Consider the following 18,348-nt stretch of genomic DNA (forward strand, 5'->3'; position numbering starts at 1 on the left):
ATAAATAAATAAATAAATAAATAAATAAATAAATAAATAAATAAATAATCAAAGATTCAGAACTGCTCTCCAGTTACCAAGGGTTTTTCACTGTCACTGTCACACCTTGGGAGTGATGGTTCTTGAGCATCACACTATAATATATTTATGTTTTAAAAATAAAAGCCAGGCCAAGATATGGAAGCAACCCAAGTGCCTATTGATAGGTGAACAGATATACTATATGATTTCACTTTTACATTGAATCTAAAAAAAACAAATGAACAAACAAAACTAAACAGAAACAGAGGTACCAATACAGAGAAGAAACAGGTAGTTGCCAGAGAAGAGGGGGTTGGAGGGAGGAAAGAATTAGGTGAGGGAGATGAAGAGGTATAAAATTCTAGTTGCATTATAAATGAGTCATGGGTATGAAATGCACACTGTGGGGGAATATAGTAAATAACTATGTAATAACTTTGTATGGTGATATACTGTAACTGGACGTATCTTGGTGATCATCTTGAAATATACAGAAATACCAAACCACTATGCTGTGTAACAGGAACTAACATAGTGTTGTAGGTTGATTATATTTCAAAAACAAACTCATAGAAAAAGAGATCAGACTTGTGGCTACTAGAGGCAGAGGGTGGGGGTAGGCGGAACTGGATGAAGGCAGTCAAAAGGTCCAAACTTCCAGTTATAAGATAAATAAGTACTAGGGATGTAATGTACATGATAAATATAATTAGCACTGCTGTATGTTATGTATGAAAGTTGTTAAGAGAGTAAATCCGAAGAAATCTCATCACAAAGGGAAAAAATTGTTTTTTCCCTATTTCCTTAATTTTGTATTTATATGAGATGATGAATATTCACTAAATTTATTGTGATAATCATTTAATGATGTATGTGAGTCAAATCATTATGCTATTTATGTTAAACTTATATGGTGCTATATATCAATTATACCTCAATAAAACTGGAAGGAAAAATGAAATGAAACGAAACGAAATGAAATAAATTAAAATAAAAGTGAGGGAGAGTTTTAACTAAAACAATCAAGTATAAACATTGGGAACATTAATAGATACAAGTGTTATAGCAGTAAAGCAGCAACTAAAGGAGAAGAAGTGCTATGAAGAAAGACTGATGAAGTTATTATGAGGGGAATGACAGGAAGGGGAGGAAGAAAAAAGCTTTTGTACTGCACAAGACAAGGAAGTTACGAAGGGATGTAGGGTTAAGATTCAATACAATGAAACCTAGAGTGGAATGAGTGTGGGATGAACCATGATTTGGAGGAAACTATTTAGAAGACATGAAAAGAAGCATGTAAAGGGTAGAGCTGAATAACATAGGAGGCAAAAATGGCCAAAGAAAGGAGGAGCATCAAAGTTTCTTCTTACCAGTCAAGAAAAGTTAAAAAACACTTAAAGTAAAACTAGCTGACTCTTAAGAGAGATGCAAATAGCATACTAAAGCACACAGAAAATACAGAGATAAAGGGAGATGGAAGAGTAAGACTATCTTCAGGTGTGTACAAAATGAGGAAATTTATATTTAGAATTGCTAGTCTCTACCTTCCTTGACTTCCTGATATAATGGGAATAAAGGTTTATATGCTGAAGGTAATTCAGTCTAAATGTAAGTAGTGTAAACCCAATTTTGGGCCTATAGTTCATAACACAAATCGTTCTCAGAAATTAGAATAGAAAATAGCAAAGAAAATGATTCAAGAATTGAGTTTTTATCTCAATTTTCTCTGGTTACTCTTTCCTGGATGCCCTTCTGAAAACTTTTAACATAACATTTTAGATAAAATGACAAAATTTTGGGAAGACTTTATCCCCTAAACATGGAACAAAGAAACACAGATTACGCAGTCTGAAAGTTCCAAGTTTTAGGGATTTTTTTAAGTCCTTTTATTTAGAACCAAAAATCATAGTTCTAATAAAGAAATGTCTCATGAAATAATGCTCATAATGGGATGAAAAGACCTTACAAATTGCTTTCTTGTAAATGTAGTAGCATTCTATAAAGAAAGAACATTGGATAGGAAGGCTGGAAACTTTAGTTTCCAGTGAAGCAGTGGTTAGATACATAGGCAAGTTCATAGTTCTATTTCCTTTAAACAAACAAACAAACAAAATGCAGGGGAAAGAGAAATAATACCAACAAAGTATAATCAAGACAATATAGTATGTAGAAGTGCTTATAAACTTTTGGAACTATGAAAATGTTTTTCCTTCATTACTGTAGGGAACTTGCAGCATTAACAGAGAAAGACTGATCTACTATATCGTCAGATATACAAAAACACAGATTTCACCTTGCACTTATACCAAACAAAAACTTCAGTAAAAGAACAGGAATACTGAAAGAAAAATTATGACATTAGATTGTACAAGTTAATCACTGCACTTTTAGTCTGGTTTAATAGTATTTATTTCCTGTTCTCTGTTTGGTATCAGTTTTAAATACTGACAGAGGGATTCCAAACCTTCAGGGTCTTACCGCTCATTCTGCATAGCAGTAGACATTGGATTGACTGTTGGGCTCACAGATTTGTTTCTTTCCCATATCATCATAAGTTCAGCCATCCTCTCCTCAGCACACTGTGCGGTAAGCCGAGCCTCTGCATCCTGGTCCCAACAGTCTTCGATTGTCTCCTTGAGTGACCTCACTGCCTGTAATAAAGTACGTGGTCAAACAGTGTACCTTATCAAAAAATACTGAGTTTTTTAGCGACATGAAGTGAAAGAAAAATCAGTTTTATTTAACCAATATTTTATATAACTATAATAAAATATCTTAGACTTCAGAGATAGGGGCATATTTCTCAAAAGGTGAGGAGCAAGTATGTAAGCAAACTTTAACTGGACTCATTGAAGAATTATCCACAATAGTAAGCAGTTGTAGTAAGTTACATGTTTCTTCAAGGCCACACATTTATGTCATTGTTGATCCACAGCACTGTTATTTCAATCAGTAGCCACTAATTCCACTTCAAAAATGAGTTCTGAGTTTTATGAAATTTTGGCACTAGTCTGTCTTCAATCTCTAGGTGAACTTTTTCTCCTTTTCTCCTAGTAAGAGTGCTTCATTCAAACCGTAAATATTAAAGGCCTGGCATTTTCTTCGTATTTAAAAACTAGTTTCATTAGTAGTATCAAAAGCAGTCCCATTCTGTAGCATTCATATACATAAGCAATGAACAATAGTGTCCCATTTGGGGAAAGTTGGTATAAACTCCCTTTTAAAAAACAGATTTTAGGGACTTCCCTGGTGCTCCAGCGGTAAAGAATCCACCTTCCAATGCAGGGCACTCGGGTTCGATCCCTGGTCAGGGAACTAAGATCCCATATGGCGCAGGGCAACTAAGCCCATCTGCCACAGCTACTGAGCTCGTACCCCTCAACGAGAGAGGCCAAGTGCCACAAACTACAGAACCCACGTGGCGTGGAGCCTGTGTGGCACAACAAGAGAGAAAAAACCCACACGCCACAACTACAGAGAAGCCTGCACACTACAACTAAGACCCCGTATACTGCAACTAAGACCCGACGCAGCCAAAAAAACCAGATTTTATGTACTTAAAGATACCTTTTAAAATATATATTATCACTTTATTAACATCGCACTCATGGTCAACAGCACTATACCTCATGCCCTAATGAAGCTCATCTAGCACATGCTTTTCCTTCTTCATAAGTAATATCACAGCCTTCTTGTGCGTAGGAACACTAGACAGTAGTTCAGCATTACACTTAAGGGCCATTTTAAACTGTGAAATCACCAACAAAATGCACAAAAATGTGAAAAATAAGGCACTAAATACATAGCAAAAAGGACACGTGTTTATAGTACAAGAGATGAAGCAAGAAGGCCTTGTTAGACCTTCAGCTGGGAACATTACATCTGAACTCAAGTTTTTCACTGCTCTACACATACCTACAAATGACTGGGACAGTGTTCTGAGTGTTGATTTCAGGACTACAAATACACTTTAGCAAGTAGTTGAATTCCAAATATGAAATTCATGAATAATGAGGAAAGACTGTATATAATGGATTTAAAACGGACTTGGATTTGAAGATAATAAAAGAAACTCAAGAATCAATTATAACTAACTTTTTGTGACAAATATACCTCTAAAACCTAGTTATACATTTACCTTAGTGGATTTTAATATTGGTTTGAAAAAACGAACTGGTCCCAAGTTATGAAAAGAGGAATTTTTTAAATTTTGAAATAATTTCAAACTTACTTTTCTTGTCCTTCATGATCTTGACATTTTTGAAGATTATAGGCCAGTTACTTTTTAAAATGTTCCTCAACTTATCTGATGTTTCCTCATGATCAAAGTTTGCATCTTTGGCAGAAAATCACAGAAGAGATGCTGTGTTCTTCTCATTGAATCCTATCATGTGGTACACATTTTTGATTTGTCCCATTACTAGAGAAGTTAAGCTTGATCACATGACTGAGTTGGTGTCTGCCAGGTTTCTTCACTGTAAAGTTCCATTTTCCCTTTAATAATCAATCACCGTTTGCGGGGGAAGTACTCAAAGCTCTGTAAATATCCTGCCCTGCATTCAACTTTTCACCCACTAGTTTTAGCATCTTTTGATGTTTCCTGGCTGAATCAATTATTTCTATGATGCTTGCCAGTAAGAAGACACTTAAAAAAATGATAGTAAATCCATAATAGGAATATAGACAAAGTGCACATAAACAAAAAATGCAAATACCTTAAAAATATGCTAGGGCTTCCCTGGTGGTGCAGTGGTTGGGAGTCCGCCGCCAATGTGGGGGACGCAGGTTCGAGCCCTGGTCCGGGAGGATCCCACGTGCCGCGGAGCAGCTGGGCCCGTGCGCCGCAGCTACTGGGCCTGCACTCTGGAGCCCGGGAGCCACAACTCCTGAAGCCCTCGCTCCACGGCAGGAGAGGCCGCCGCAGTGGGGGGCCCGCACACCGCGACGAAGAGTGGCCCCCGCTCGCTGCAACTGGAGGGGGCCCGCGTGCAGCAGCGAAGACCCAACACGGCCAAAAATAAAATTAATTAATTAATTTAAAAAATATATATGCTAGGGCTTCCCTGGTGGCGCAGTGGTTGAGAGTCCACCTGCCGATGCAGGGGACACGGGTTCGCGCCCCAGTCCGGGAAGATCCCACATGCCGCGGAGCGGCTGGGCCCATGAGCCATGGCCGCTGAGCCTGTGCGTCCGGAGCCTGTGCTCTGCAACGGGAGAGGCCACAGCAGTGAGAGGCCCACGTACTTTAAAAAAATATATATATATGCTAAAATGCTCAACATGCTCAATTATTCACCATGTTGAGGTAGTACATACAATGTAGTAGTTAAGAATATTAGTTCCAGCTTTGTAGTATCAGTACCAGCTCAATTAAGATCCTGGCTTCAAATTGTGGCTCTACTATTTACTAGTTACAAATCAAAACAAGATCCATTTTTACCTACCACATTAACAACGATAAATAAAATTTTGTAACACAAAGTGTTAGTGATGGGAAAACAGGCTCCCAATATATATTATTATTGGGAGTGCCATCAGTTTGGAGGGTAATCTGGCAATAACAAACTTCAAATGTATTTACCCTTTGATCCAGCAATACTACTTCCAGGAATTTATTCCTCAACTACACTTTTACATTTGCAGAAAAATCCATGTATAAGATGTTCACTGCAGTTGTCATTTATAACTGCAAAAGCTGGAAACTACCTACATGTCCTCTAACAGCAATCTGCTAAAAATTTATGGTATAATGGTTACTATGCAGCATTAAAAGAATTAGGAAGATGTATATGTTCCCAATTGCTAAGGAAAATAGGTTAAGTGGGTATAGTAATTCCCATTAGTATGTTAGAAAAGGATATAAAAACATATAGTCTTGTAATAAACAGACATTTCTGGAAGTCTACAGAAGGAATTTAACAGTGGTTGCTTCTCCAGAGGGGTTTTTGGATGTCTGAGGTGAGTGTAAGAGTTTTCACTGCATATTTTTTGTATTGCTAAAAATAACTTTTTAAAAAATATATATTTATTTATTTGACCGTGGCTGGTCTTAGTTGCAGCACACGGGATGGTATCTTTGTTGCCTCGTTCGGGATCTTCGTTGTGGTGTGCGGGATCTTTAGTTGCAGCATGTGGGATCTTTTTCAGTTGTGGCACGAGGCATCTTTAGTTCTGGCATGCGGGCTCTTAGTTGCAGCATGTGGGATCTAGTTTCCTGACCAGGGATTGAACCTGGGCCCCCTGCACTGGGAGTGCGGAGTCTTAACTGCTGGGCCACAAGGGAAGTCCCTACGTGGGCCTCTCACTGTTGTGGCCTCTCCTGTTGCGGAGCACAGGCTCTGGACATGCAGGCCCAGTGGCCATGGCTCACGGGCCTAGCCGCTCCGCGGCATGTGGGATCTTCCCGGACCGGGGCACGAACCCGTGTCCCCTGCATCGGCAGGTGGACTCTCAACCACTGCGCCACCAGGGAAGCCCCTAAATGACTTTTTTTAAATGGGTAATGTATGTATTGATAATATGTCACTAAACTGAAAAGGTCAAAAAGGGAATACAATCTCCCTCCCATCCCTATCCACCAACCACCCATTTTCCCTCTCTACAGGCAACAAATATCACCCATTTCTTGAGTATTCTTCCAGAGAAACTCTTGGTTTTTTTCAAGCACATATACACCACATATCCCCACATACAAATTTATAGCTTCATCCATGTTCTTAATTACTAAACATAAAGTGCAACACTGAAGCATACACAATGAAATCTTTCTAAAGCAAAGATCTGGACACCTTTACACACAAAACTAAAAGTGACCCTTTCCTTTTCAAAAATAAAGCACTATCTATTTTACAGAGCCCCATTCACCAACTGCTTGCTGGCCCAGAAAAGCTCAGAAACACCAATATCCAAGTAGTTAGAAATTATACACTGAGTTTTCTATACCTTGAGGAAACAGAGACACTGAAGATGGATAAAATTTGTTATTTTTCGTTATACAGTTGGGAAATAATTTGATAAAATTCTTTTTAAAAAAATGAGACCAAAAAAGGACAGTCATCAAGGCATTGTGTTGGATGATGAAAAAAATCAGGTAAACAGAAGCACTGCTCCCTACCTCTAAGAAGTTTCCTTTTTTTTTTTTTTTTTTTTTTTTTTTTTTGCGGTACGCGGGGCTCTCACTGTTGTGGCCTCTCCCATTGCGGAGCACAGGCTCTGGATGCACAGGCTCAGTGGCCATGGCTCACGGGCCCAGCCGCTCTGCGGCATGTGGGATCCTCCCAGACCGGGGCATGAACCCGTGTCCCCTGCATCAGCAGGTGGACTCTCAACCACTGTGCCACCAGGAAGCCCAGAAGTTTCCATTTTTAACACAGTCATTGTTGATGAATAATAGTAGTAAATAATTGATGAGTTCTAACTTTGTACTAGATTGTTTTAACTCATTTAATTCTTATATAAAGTAAATACTATTATCACCTCCATTTTTCAGATGCAAGAAAAGAGGCCCAGAGGAGAAATTAGGACACATGGCAAAGTTAAGATCAAAGGCCAGGCAGCATAGCTCCACAATTTATACATTATCCTATGCTGACTCTAAGCTATGCTGGTGCAGGAAAGTTCCCAGTGGATAAATGGGTTCTGCTACAAAATTTGAAAGTTGATTTTTTTGAAGAAAATCTATTACAAGTTCCAAACAATGTTAAAATCATAGTTGGTAAGTCATTAACACAAGTAAAGGCTTAGAAGTTACTAATAAGAAATTGGGAAAAGGAAAAATTAGAAAAATAACTGAGAATTCAAAGAGGGTGACTATAAGGAGGACTTTGAGGGTCTAAAAAACAATAATTTGGTTGGATAAAACTTCCAGAAATAGAGTAAAGCAATGTTGAATACCCCAGAATAAGGGGAAAAGTCATTGAGAGAAGACTAATGAAATAAACAGTATTAAGTCACCAATGGGAAGTTAGGTCTTCAAACAAATACTGAGAGCAGCCTTGACAATTTAGATGAAATTTAGATGAAACAAATTCCTTCCAAGACACAAACTGCCATCAACTATACTCCAATAAAAAATTAAAAGAAGAAAAAAAAGACTGCCAAAGCTCACTCAAGAAGGGATAGATTACCTGAATATTTCCTATATCTATTAAGAAAGGTAAATTTGTATTTTAAAACTTTCCCACCAAGAAACACCAGGCCTGGATGGCTTTCTGAATGAATTCTACCAAACATGTAAGAAAAAATTAATGCCAAGTCTACACAAGTCTTCCAGAAAATCAAACAGGGGAGGATATTACCTAGTTCATTCTATGAGGACCTCAGTCAAAATGGCAGACGAAGGAACTTTGGGGGGCTTTCCTCCCAAGAAGCACCAATAACTGGCAAATATTATCAAACTCAACTTTACTGAAACTCTGGAAGTTAGTCAAATATTACAGCAACCAACTAAAAATATAACTGGAAAAAGAAAGGCCACTGAAACGGTAGGAGAACTCTGTGGTGAGGAGAACTCTCCCCTGCCCTGGAGTGTTGGCAGATATGAACATGGCTGTGCATGTTCCCAAGGTGGGTACCTGGTCCCAGAGGGAGAAGAGTGATCTTGTTTCAAAGGAATTATGCTGTTTTGACATGTCTATGAGTTCCCTGAAGGACTGATTCAAGAGGTCTATCTTTGTTCTGCCTAACTCAGAATTCTCTCAGGACAGGGAAGTAGCTATGACTAAGAGGAGAACATTCCCTGAAAACACTGAAAGCCAAATGAACAAGTACTATAGCCTGGGGCAAAATATAATAGTTGAAGCACACAACAAAAATGCTGAAAGTCAGGGAGTTAAAGCTGGGTGGAGAAACTTTGGGGAATAAGGGCATTGAAAAGCTTCCAAATATACTGGGGAATCTAGAAAACCACACACAGGTCCAGGGCAGGATGCATGCTCAGAGAAGACTATAAGGTTTCATAACTGGCTGGCTCAGCCAGTAGGAAGTATTTAGGCTCAGCACTAGCAGAAAGTGAAGGCTAAGGCAGAATTGTAAAAGGCCTGGATAAGTGTTAACAGAGAGCCCCAACACAGAGCTAATCTCCAAAGACTTGGAGAATATTTTTCTTTTGTTTCCTTTTTGCCCATAATGATATCCAAAACATACAATTTTAAACAAAAAATTACAAAGCATGGGAAGAAACAAGAAAGTATGCCCCATTCACAGGACAGAAGAAATGAACAGAAACTGTCCTCAGGAAATACAGACATTGGAGTTACTAGCAAAGACTTTAAATATGCTCAAAGAACTAAGGAAACCATGGACAAAGAATTATAGGAAACCAGGAAAACAATGTCTCAACAAATGGAGAAGAGCAATAAAGAGACAGGACTTATAAAAAGGAATTAAAAAGACACTTGTGAGCGCAAAAGTACAAAAATGGAAATGAAAAATTCACTAGAGTGGTTGACAGCAGATCTGAGCAGAGAGAAAAAAGAATTACTAAACTTGAAGATAGGATATAAAAATTATGCAATCTGAGAAGCAGAAACAGAAAAAGAATGAAGAAAATGAACACAGCCTATAAAACTTGTGAGGCACCGTTAATCGCACCAAAATACACATAATGAGAGCCCCAGAAGAAGAGAAATTGGAGAAAGAATATTTGAAGAAATAATCGTCAATAACTTCCCAAATTTAATAAAAGAAATGAGTCTACACATCCAAGAAACTCAAGGAACTCAAAGCAGAGTTCCATACTGAGACACATTATAATCAAATTATAAAAAGCCAAAGATAAAGAGAGACTCATGAAGCAGCAAGAGAAGCAACTTGAAATGTATAAGGGATCCTCAAAAAAGGTAACAGTTAATCTCTCATTAGAAACCATGGAAGTCAGAAGGCAATGGTATGACATTGTTTAAAGTGCTGAAAGAAAACAAGTGTTTTCTGTAGAATTCCCAAGAATTCTATATCAGGGAAAACTATCCTTCAATAGTGAAAGAGAAATTAGAATCCGCCTGCCAATGCAGGGGACAAGGGTTTGAGCCCTGGTCTGAGAAGATCCCACATGCCATGTAGCAACTAAGCCCGAGTGCCACAACTACTGAGCCTGCATGCTACAACTACTGAAGCCAACTCACCTACAGCCCGTGCTCCGCAACAAGAGAAGCCACTGTGATGAGAAGCCTGTGCAAGGAAGAGTAGCCCCTGCTCGCTGAAACTAGAGAAAGCCTGCACGCAGCAATGAACACACAATGCAGCCAAAAATAAATAAATTTTTTAAAAAAGAAAGAAATGCTAAAGGGAATCATTCAGACTCAAGTGAAAGGACACTAGACAATAACTTGAAGCCATATAAAGAACTAAAGAACACTGGTAAAGTAACTATATAGGGGGCTTCCCTGGTGGCGCAGTGGTTAAGAATCCACCTGCCAATGGAGGGGACACGGGCTCAATCCCTGGTCAGCGAAGATCCCACATGCCATGGAGCAACGAAGCCCAGGCACCACAACTACTGAGCCTGCGCTCTAGAGCCCATGAGCCAAAACTACTTAAGCCCACGCGCCAGAACTACTGAAGCCCACGCATCTAGAGCCCACACTCCACAACAAGAGAAGTCACCACAATGAGAAGCACGTGCACCACAATGAAGAGTAGCCCCTGCTCGGCGCAACTAGAGAAAAGCCCATGCACAGCAATGAAGACGCAGCACAGCCAAAATAAATAAATAAAACAAATCAATCAATAAAAAAAAATTTTTTTAAAGTAACTACAGGGCTTCCCTGGTGGCGCAGTGGTTGAGAGTCCGCCTGCTGATGCAGAGGACACAGGTTCGTGCCCCGGTCCGGGAAGATCCCACATGCCGCGGAGCGGCTGGGCCCGTGAGCCATGGCCACTGAGCCTGCGCGACCGGAGCCTGTGCTCCACAACGGGAGAGGCCACAACAGTGAGAGGCCCACGTACCGCAAAAAAAAAAAAAAAAAAAAAAGGGGGTATATTTCTCATTTTATAAAACTATGTATTTGCTATCTAACTCTAGTACTGGATTCTCATTGCATAGAAGCAACAGTTCTATTGACTGTAGCACATTAGATTTTAAATGGATTAATTGGAAGTGAACCAAATACTACTTTTTTCTTACTCAGCAACCTCATCTAAATTGAAAGTAAAAAGTTTTCAGAAAAATATGCATATCCCACAATGGTAGGGTTGCTAAAAGATACTTCAGAAAAAGGAGTCCAATTTCTCTGATGAAATAAAACAATTTAAGGCAGATGAAGTTGTATTTTACTAGATAAAATTTCACAAAGAGACTTTTCTTTGAAGTGTACTCTACTATGAGGCTGGCACATCTAATGAATCCTGATAAAGGATTCAGCCTCTCACCTAACGTCAGGGACCTCTTAAAAATCTGTCCCAGTTCCCACAGCAGGGACTACAGATTGGTGGCAATCTTGAGCATACAAGCTTGGGAATAGGTCTTCAACTGTCTCATACCTGAAGATTTCAATCTCATTTGAAGTAGAAGGCTACCTTGTAGGTAATCTACTAACAAAGATGACCAATGGAAAAAATACTCAATCTAAATCTATCTGGAAACATATAAAATCTCTCTAGCTTTTGTCCAACATGCCACGACCCCAGTATCCAGAATGAAAATATACTAATCCTACCAAGACAACCTCCAATTAAAATGTGAAAATATGTAGTAAAATGATGTATATTGCTTAATGAAAACTTTCTCAGTTTTGTTCTTTAACTATAATCAAGAAATTACTTGTAGAGATTGGAACCAAGATGGTGGAGTAGAAAGACGTGCTCTCACTCCCTCTTGCGAGAACACCAGAATCACAGCTAGCTGCTGGACAATCACTGACAGGAAGACACTGGAACTCACCACAAAAGATACCCCACAGCCAAAGACAAAGGAGAAGCCACAATGAGACAGTATGAGGGATGCAATCACAGTAAAATCAAATCCCATAGCTGATGGGTGGCTGACTCACAGACGGGAGAACACTTATACCACAGAAGTCCACCCACTGGAGTGAAGGTCCTGAGCCCCCTGTCAGGCTTTCCAACCTGGGGTTCCGGCAACAGAAGGAGGAATTCCTAGAGAATCAGACTTTGAAGGCTACAGGGATTTGACTGCAGGACTTCGACAGAACTGCGGGAAACAGAGACTCCACTCTTGGAGGGCACACACAAAGTAGTGGGCGTGTCGGGACTCAGGGGAAGGAGCAGTGACCCCAGGGGAGACTGAACCACACCTACCTGCTAGTATTGGAGGGTCTCCTGCAGAGGTGGGGGGTGGCTGTGGTTCACTGTGCAGAGAAGGAAACTGGCAGCAGAAGTTGTGTGAAGTACTGCTTGGTGTAAGCCCTCCCAGAGTCCGCCATTAGCCCCACCAAAGAGCCCGGGTAGGCTCCAGTGTTGTGTTGCCTCAGGCCAAACAACCAACAGGGGGAGAACGCAGCCCCACCCATCAGCACTCAAGCAGATTAAAGTTATACTGAGCTCTGCCCACCAGAGCAACAGCCATCTCTACCCACCACCAGTCCCTCCCATCAGGAAACTTGCATAAGCCTCTTAAATAGCCTCATCCACCAGAAGGCAGACAGCACAAGCCAGAAGAACTACAATCCTGCAGCCTGTGGAACAAAAACCACATTCACAGAAAGATAGACAAAATGAAAAGGCAGAGGGCTATGTACCAGATGAAGGAACAACATAAAACCCCAGAAAAAAACCTAAATGAAGTGCAGATAGGCAACGTTCCAGAAAAAGAATTCAGAATAATGATAGTAAAGTTGATCCAGGACCTCGGAAAAACAATGGAGGCAAAAATCGAGAAGATGCAAGAAAGGTTTAATAAAGCCATAGAAAAATTAAAGAACAAACAAACAGAGATGAACAATACAATAACTAAAATGAAAAATACACTAGAAGGAATCAAGAGCAGAATAACTGAGGCAGAAGAACAGATAAGTGACCTGAAAGACAGAATGGTGGAATAAACTGCTGGGGAACAGAATAAACAAAAAAGAATGAAAAGAAATGAACACAACCTAAGAGACCTCTGGGACAACATTAAATGCAACAACATTTGCATTATATGGGTCCCAGAAGGAGAAGAGAGAGAGAAAGCACCCGAGAGAGTATCTGAAGAGATTATAGTTGAAAACTTCCCCAACATGGGAAAGGAAATAGCCACCCAAGTCCAGGAGAGTCCCATACAGGATAAACCCAAGGAGAAACACGCTGAGACACATAGTAATAAAACTGGCAAAAATTAAATACAAAGAAAATTTATTGAAAGCAGCAAGGGAAAAATGACAAATAATATACAAGGGAGCTCCCATACGGTTAACAGCTAATTTCTCAGCAGAAACTCTACAAGCCAGAAGGGAGTGGCATGATATACTTAAAGTGATGAAAGGGAAGACCCTACAACCAAGATTTCTCTACCCAGCAAGGATCTCATTCAGATACGATGGAGAAATCAAAAGCTTTACACACAAGCAAAAGCTAAGAGAAAGCAGCACCACCAAACCAGCTCCAGAACAAATGCTAAAGGACCTTCTCTAAGTGGGAAGCACAAGAGAAGAAAAGGACCTACAAAAACAAACCCAAAACGATTAAGAAAATGGTCATAGGAACATACATATCGATAATTACCTTAAACGTGAATGGATTAAATGCTCCAACCAAAAGACACAGGCTTGCTGAAAGGATACAAAAACAAGACCCATCTATATATGCTGTCTACAAGAGACCCACTTCACACTTAGGGACACATTCAGACTGAAAGTGAGGGGATCGAAAAAGATAATCCATGCAAATGGAAATCAAAAGAAAGCTGGAGTAGCAATACTCATATCAGATAAAATAGACTTTAGAATAAAGAATGTTACAAGAGACAAGGAAAGACACTACATAATGATCAAGGGATCAATCCAGGAAGAAGATATAACAAATATAAATATATATGCACACAACATACGAGCACCTCAGTACATAAGGCAAATGCCAACAGCTATAAAAGAGGAAATCGACGGTAACACAATAATAGTGGGGGACTTTAATACCTCACTTATACCAATGGACAGATCATCCAAAATGAAAATAAATAAGGGAACAGAAGCTTTAAATGACACAACAGACCAGGTCGATTTAATTGATAATTATAGGACATTCCATCCAAAAACAGCAGATTACACTCTCTTCTCAAGTGCGCATGGAACACTCTCCAGGATAGATCACATCTTGGGTCACAAATCAAGCCTCAGTAAACTTAAGAAAATTGAAATCATATCAAGCATCTTTTCTGACCACAATGCTATGAGATTAGAAATGAATTCAACAGAAGAAAAACGTAAAAACACAAACAGATGGAGGCTAAACAATATGTTACTAAATAACCAAGAGATCACTGAAGAAATCAAAGAGGAATTAAAAAATACCTGGAGACAAATGACAATGAAAACATGATGATCCAAAACCTATGGGATGCAGCAAAAGCAGTTCTAAGGGGGAAGTTTATATCTATACAAGCCTACTTCAAGAAACAAGAAAAATCTCAAATAAATAATCTAACCTTACACCTAAAGGAACTAGAGAAAGAACAAACAAAACCCAAAGTTAGCAGAAGGAAAGAAATCATAACAATCTGAGCAGAAATAAATGAAATACAAACAAAGAAAACAACAGCAAAGATCAATAAAACTAAAGGCTAGTTCTTGAGAAGATAAACAAAATTGATAAACCATTAGCCAGACTCATCAAGAAAAAGAGGGAGAGGACTTAAAACTAGAAATGAAAAAGGAGAAGTTACCACAGACACCGCAGAAATACAAAGCATCCGAGGAGACTACTACAAGCAACTCTATGCCAATAAAATGGACAACCTGGAAGAAATGGACAAATTCTTAGAAAGGTATAACCTTCCAAGACTGAACCAGGAAGAAATAGAAAATATAAACAGACCAATCACAAGTAATGAAATTGAAACTGTGATTAAAAATCTTCCAACAAACAAAAGCCCAGGACCAGATGGCTTCACAGGTGAATTCTATCAAACATTTAGAGAAGAGCTAACACCCATCCTTCATAAACTCTTCCAAAAAATTGCAGAGGAAGGAACACTCCCAAACTCAATCTATGAGGCCACCATCACCCTGATACCAAAACCAGACAAAGATACTACAAAAAAGAAAATTATAGAGCAATATCACTGATGAATATAAATGCAAAAATCCTCAACAAAATACTAGCAAACAGAATCCAACAGCACATTAAAAGGATCATACACCATGATCAAGTGGGATTTATCCCAGGGATGCGAGGATTGTTCAATATATGCAAATCAGTCAATGTGATACACCATATTAACAAATTGAAGAATAAAAACCGTATAATCATCTCAATAGACGCAGAAAAAGCTTTTGACAAAATTCAACACCATTTATGATAAAAACTCTCCAGAAAGTGGGCATAGAGGGAACCTACCTCAACATAATAAAGGCCATATACGACAAACCCACAGCAAACATCATTCTCAATGGTGAAAAACTGAAAGCATTTCCTGTAACATCAGGAAGAAGACAAGGATGTCTCCTCTCACCACTATTATTCAACATAGTTATGGAAGTCCTAGCCACGGCAATCAGAGAAGAAAAAGAAATGAAAGGAAAACAAATTGGAAAAGAAGAAGTAAAACTGTCACTGTTTGCAGATGACATGATACTATACACAGAGAATCCTAAAGATGCCACCAGAAAACTACTAGAGCTAATCAATGAATTTGGTAAAGTTGTAGGATACAAAATTAATGAACAGAAATCTCTTGCATTCCTATACACTAATGATGAAAAATGTGAAACAGAAATTAAGGAAACACTCCCATTTACCACTGCAACAAAAAGAATAAAATACCTAGGAATAAACCTACCTAGGGAGACAGAAGACCTGTATGCAGAAAACTATAAGACACTGTTGAGGGCTTCCCTGGTGGCACAGTGGTTGAGAGTCTGCCTGCCGATGCAGGGGACACGGGTTCGTGCCCTGGTCTGGGATGATCCCACATGCTGCGGAGCGGCTGGGCCCGTGAGCCATGGCCGCTGAGGCTGCGAGTCCGAAGCCTGTGCTCCACAACGGGAGATGCCACAACAGTGAGAGGCCCATGTACAGCAAAAAAAAAAAGACACTGTTGAAAGAAATTAAAGATGATATCAACAGATGGAGAGATATACCATCCTCTTGGATTGGAAGAATCTCTATTGTTAAAATGACTATACTACCCAAAGCAATCTACAGATTCAATGAAATAGCCATCAAATTACCAATGGCATTTTTAACAGAACTAGAACAAAAAATCTTAAAATTTGTATGGAGACACAAAAGACCCCAAGTAGCCAAAACAGTCTTGAGGGGAAAAAAATGGAGCTGGAGGAATTAGACTCCCTAACTTCAGAATATACTACAAAGCTACAGTAATCAAGACAGTATGGTACTGGCAGAAAAACAGAAATATAGAGCAATGAAACAGGATAGAAAGCCCAGAGATAAACCCACGCACCTATGGTCAATTAATCTATGACAAAGGAGGCAAGGATATACAATGGAGAAAGGACAGTCTCTTCATTAAGTGGTGCTGGGAAAACTGGACAGCTACGTGTAAAAGAATGAAATTAGAACACTCCCTAACACCATACACAAAAATAAACTCAAAATGGATTAGAGACCTAAAAGTAAGACTGGACACTATAAAACTCTTAGAGGAAAACATAGGAAGAACACTCTTTGACATAAATCACAGGAAGATCTTTTTTGATCCACCTCCTAGAATAATGGAAATAAAAACAAAACTAAACAAATGGGACCTGATGAAACTTAAAAGCTTTTGCACAGCAAGGGAAACCATAAACAAGACGAAAAGGCAACCCTTAGAATGGGAGAAAATATTTGCAAATGAATCAATGGAGAAAGGATTAATCTCCCAAATATATAAACAGCTCATGCAGCTCAATATTAAAACAACAAACAACCCAATCCAAAAATGGGCAGAAGACCTATATAGACATTTCTCCAAAGAACACATACAGATGGCCAAGAAGCACATGAAAAGCTGCTCAACATCACTAATTATTAGAGAAGTGCAAATCAAAACTACAGTGATGTATCACCTCACACCAGTTAGAATGGGCATCATCAGAAAATCTACAAACAACAAATGTTGGAGAGGGTGTGGAGAAAAGGGAACCCTCTTGCACTGTTGGTGGGAATGTAAATTGATAACAGCCAATATGGAGAACAGTATGGAGGTTCCTTAAAAAACTAAAAATAGAATTACCATATGACCCAGCAATCCCACTACTGGGCACATACCTAGAGAAAACCATAATTAAAAAAGACACATGCACCCCAATGTTTATTGCTGCACTATTTACAATAGCCAGGTCGTGGAAGCAACCTAAATGCCCATTGACAGATGAATGGATAAAGAAGGTGTGGTACATATATACAATGAAATATTACTTAGCCATAAAAAGGAACGCAACTGGGTCATTTGTAGAGACATGGATAGATCTAGACACTGTCATACAGAGTGAAGTAAGTCAGAAAGAGAAAAACAAATATCATATATTAACACATGTATGTGGAAACTAGAAAAATGGTACAGATGAACCGGTTTGCAGGGCAGAAATTGAGTGACGGATGTAGAGAACAAACGTATGGACTTCAAAGGGGGAAAGTGGTGGTGGTGGTGGTGGTAGTGGGGTGGTGTGATGAATTGGGAGATTGGGATTGACATGTATACACTAATATGTATAAAATGGATAACTAATAAGAACCCGTTGTATACAAAAATAAATAAAATTAAATTTAAAAAATAGTTTAAAATAAGAAATACAGGGTACTGTCATTAATAAGAGGGCAATTCAATAATTATGACATATAATGGAATGCTGATCAAATGGACAGAAAGTGATACATCTATATATGTACTGACATGAAAAACTAAGTGAAAAAATAAGCTTCAGAAATGATAGTGGATGATCCTACTCATGTTAAAAAAAAAAATGAGAAAGTGTGAGAGTGTGTGGATGTATGTCTTATATGCAAATGTCTGTAAGATGTTTTTAGTGTTGTAGCAACAATTTACTGAAATGGCAGGAGCTTCTGAAAATATTTCAGCATTGTGAACTGCATTTTTAATAAGCAGAATTTATATGTGGTACTTTGTTTTCTTTTTGGTGCAGTTTAAATTTCAATTAGTCCTTGAATATGTAAGTCTGCACTAATTAACATTTTTGGTACCACTCTCAAGAGGATAAATGGAATGGA

General features: G+C 38.9%; 1 protein-coding gene across 2 annotated transcripts in view; it reads right to left on the reverse strand.

Moving 5' to 3' along the window:
* BMPR2 (bone morphogenetic protein receptor type 2) overlaps positions 1-18,348 on the reverse strand; it is a 187,384-nt gene that overhangs the window by 5,370 nt on the left and 163,666 nt on the right. For both annotated transcript variants that reach the window (XM_029224751.1, XM_029224752.1), the window contains exon 11: positions 2,500-2,672. In XM_029224751.1, the coding sequence (XP_029080584.1) occupies positions 2,500-2,672 (173 nt within the window). The remainder of the gene's footprint in view (positions 1-2,499; positions 2,673-18,348) is intronic.

The sequence above is a fragment of the Monodon monoceros genome, unplaced genomic scaffold (genome assembly GCF_005190385.1).
Source record: "Monodon monoceros isolate NGI ecotype Baffin Bay Population unplaced genomic scaffold, NGI_Narwhal_1 Super_Scaffold_16, whole genome shotgun sequence".
Classification (NCBI taxonomy): Eukaryota; Metazoa; Chordata; class Mammalia; order Artiodactyla; family Monodontidae; genus Monodon; species Monodon monoceros.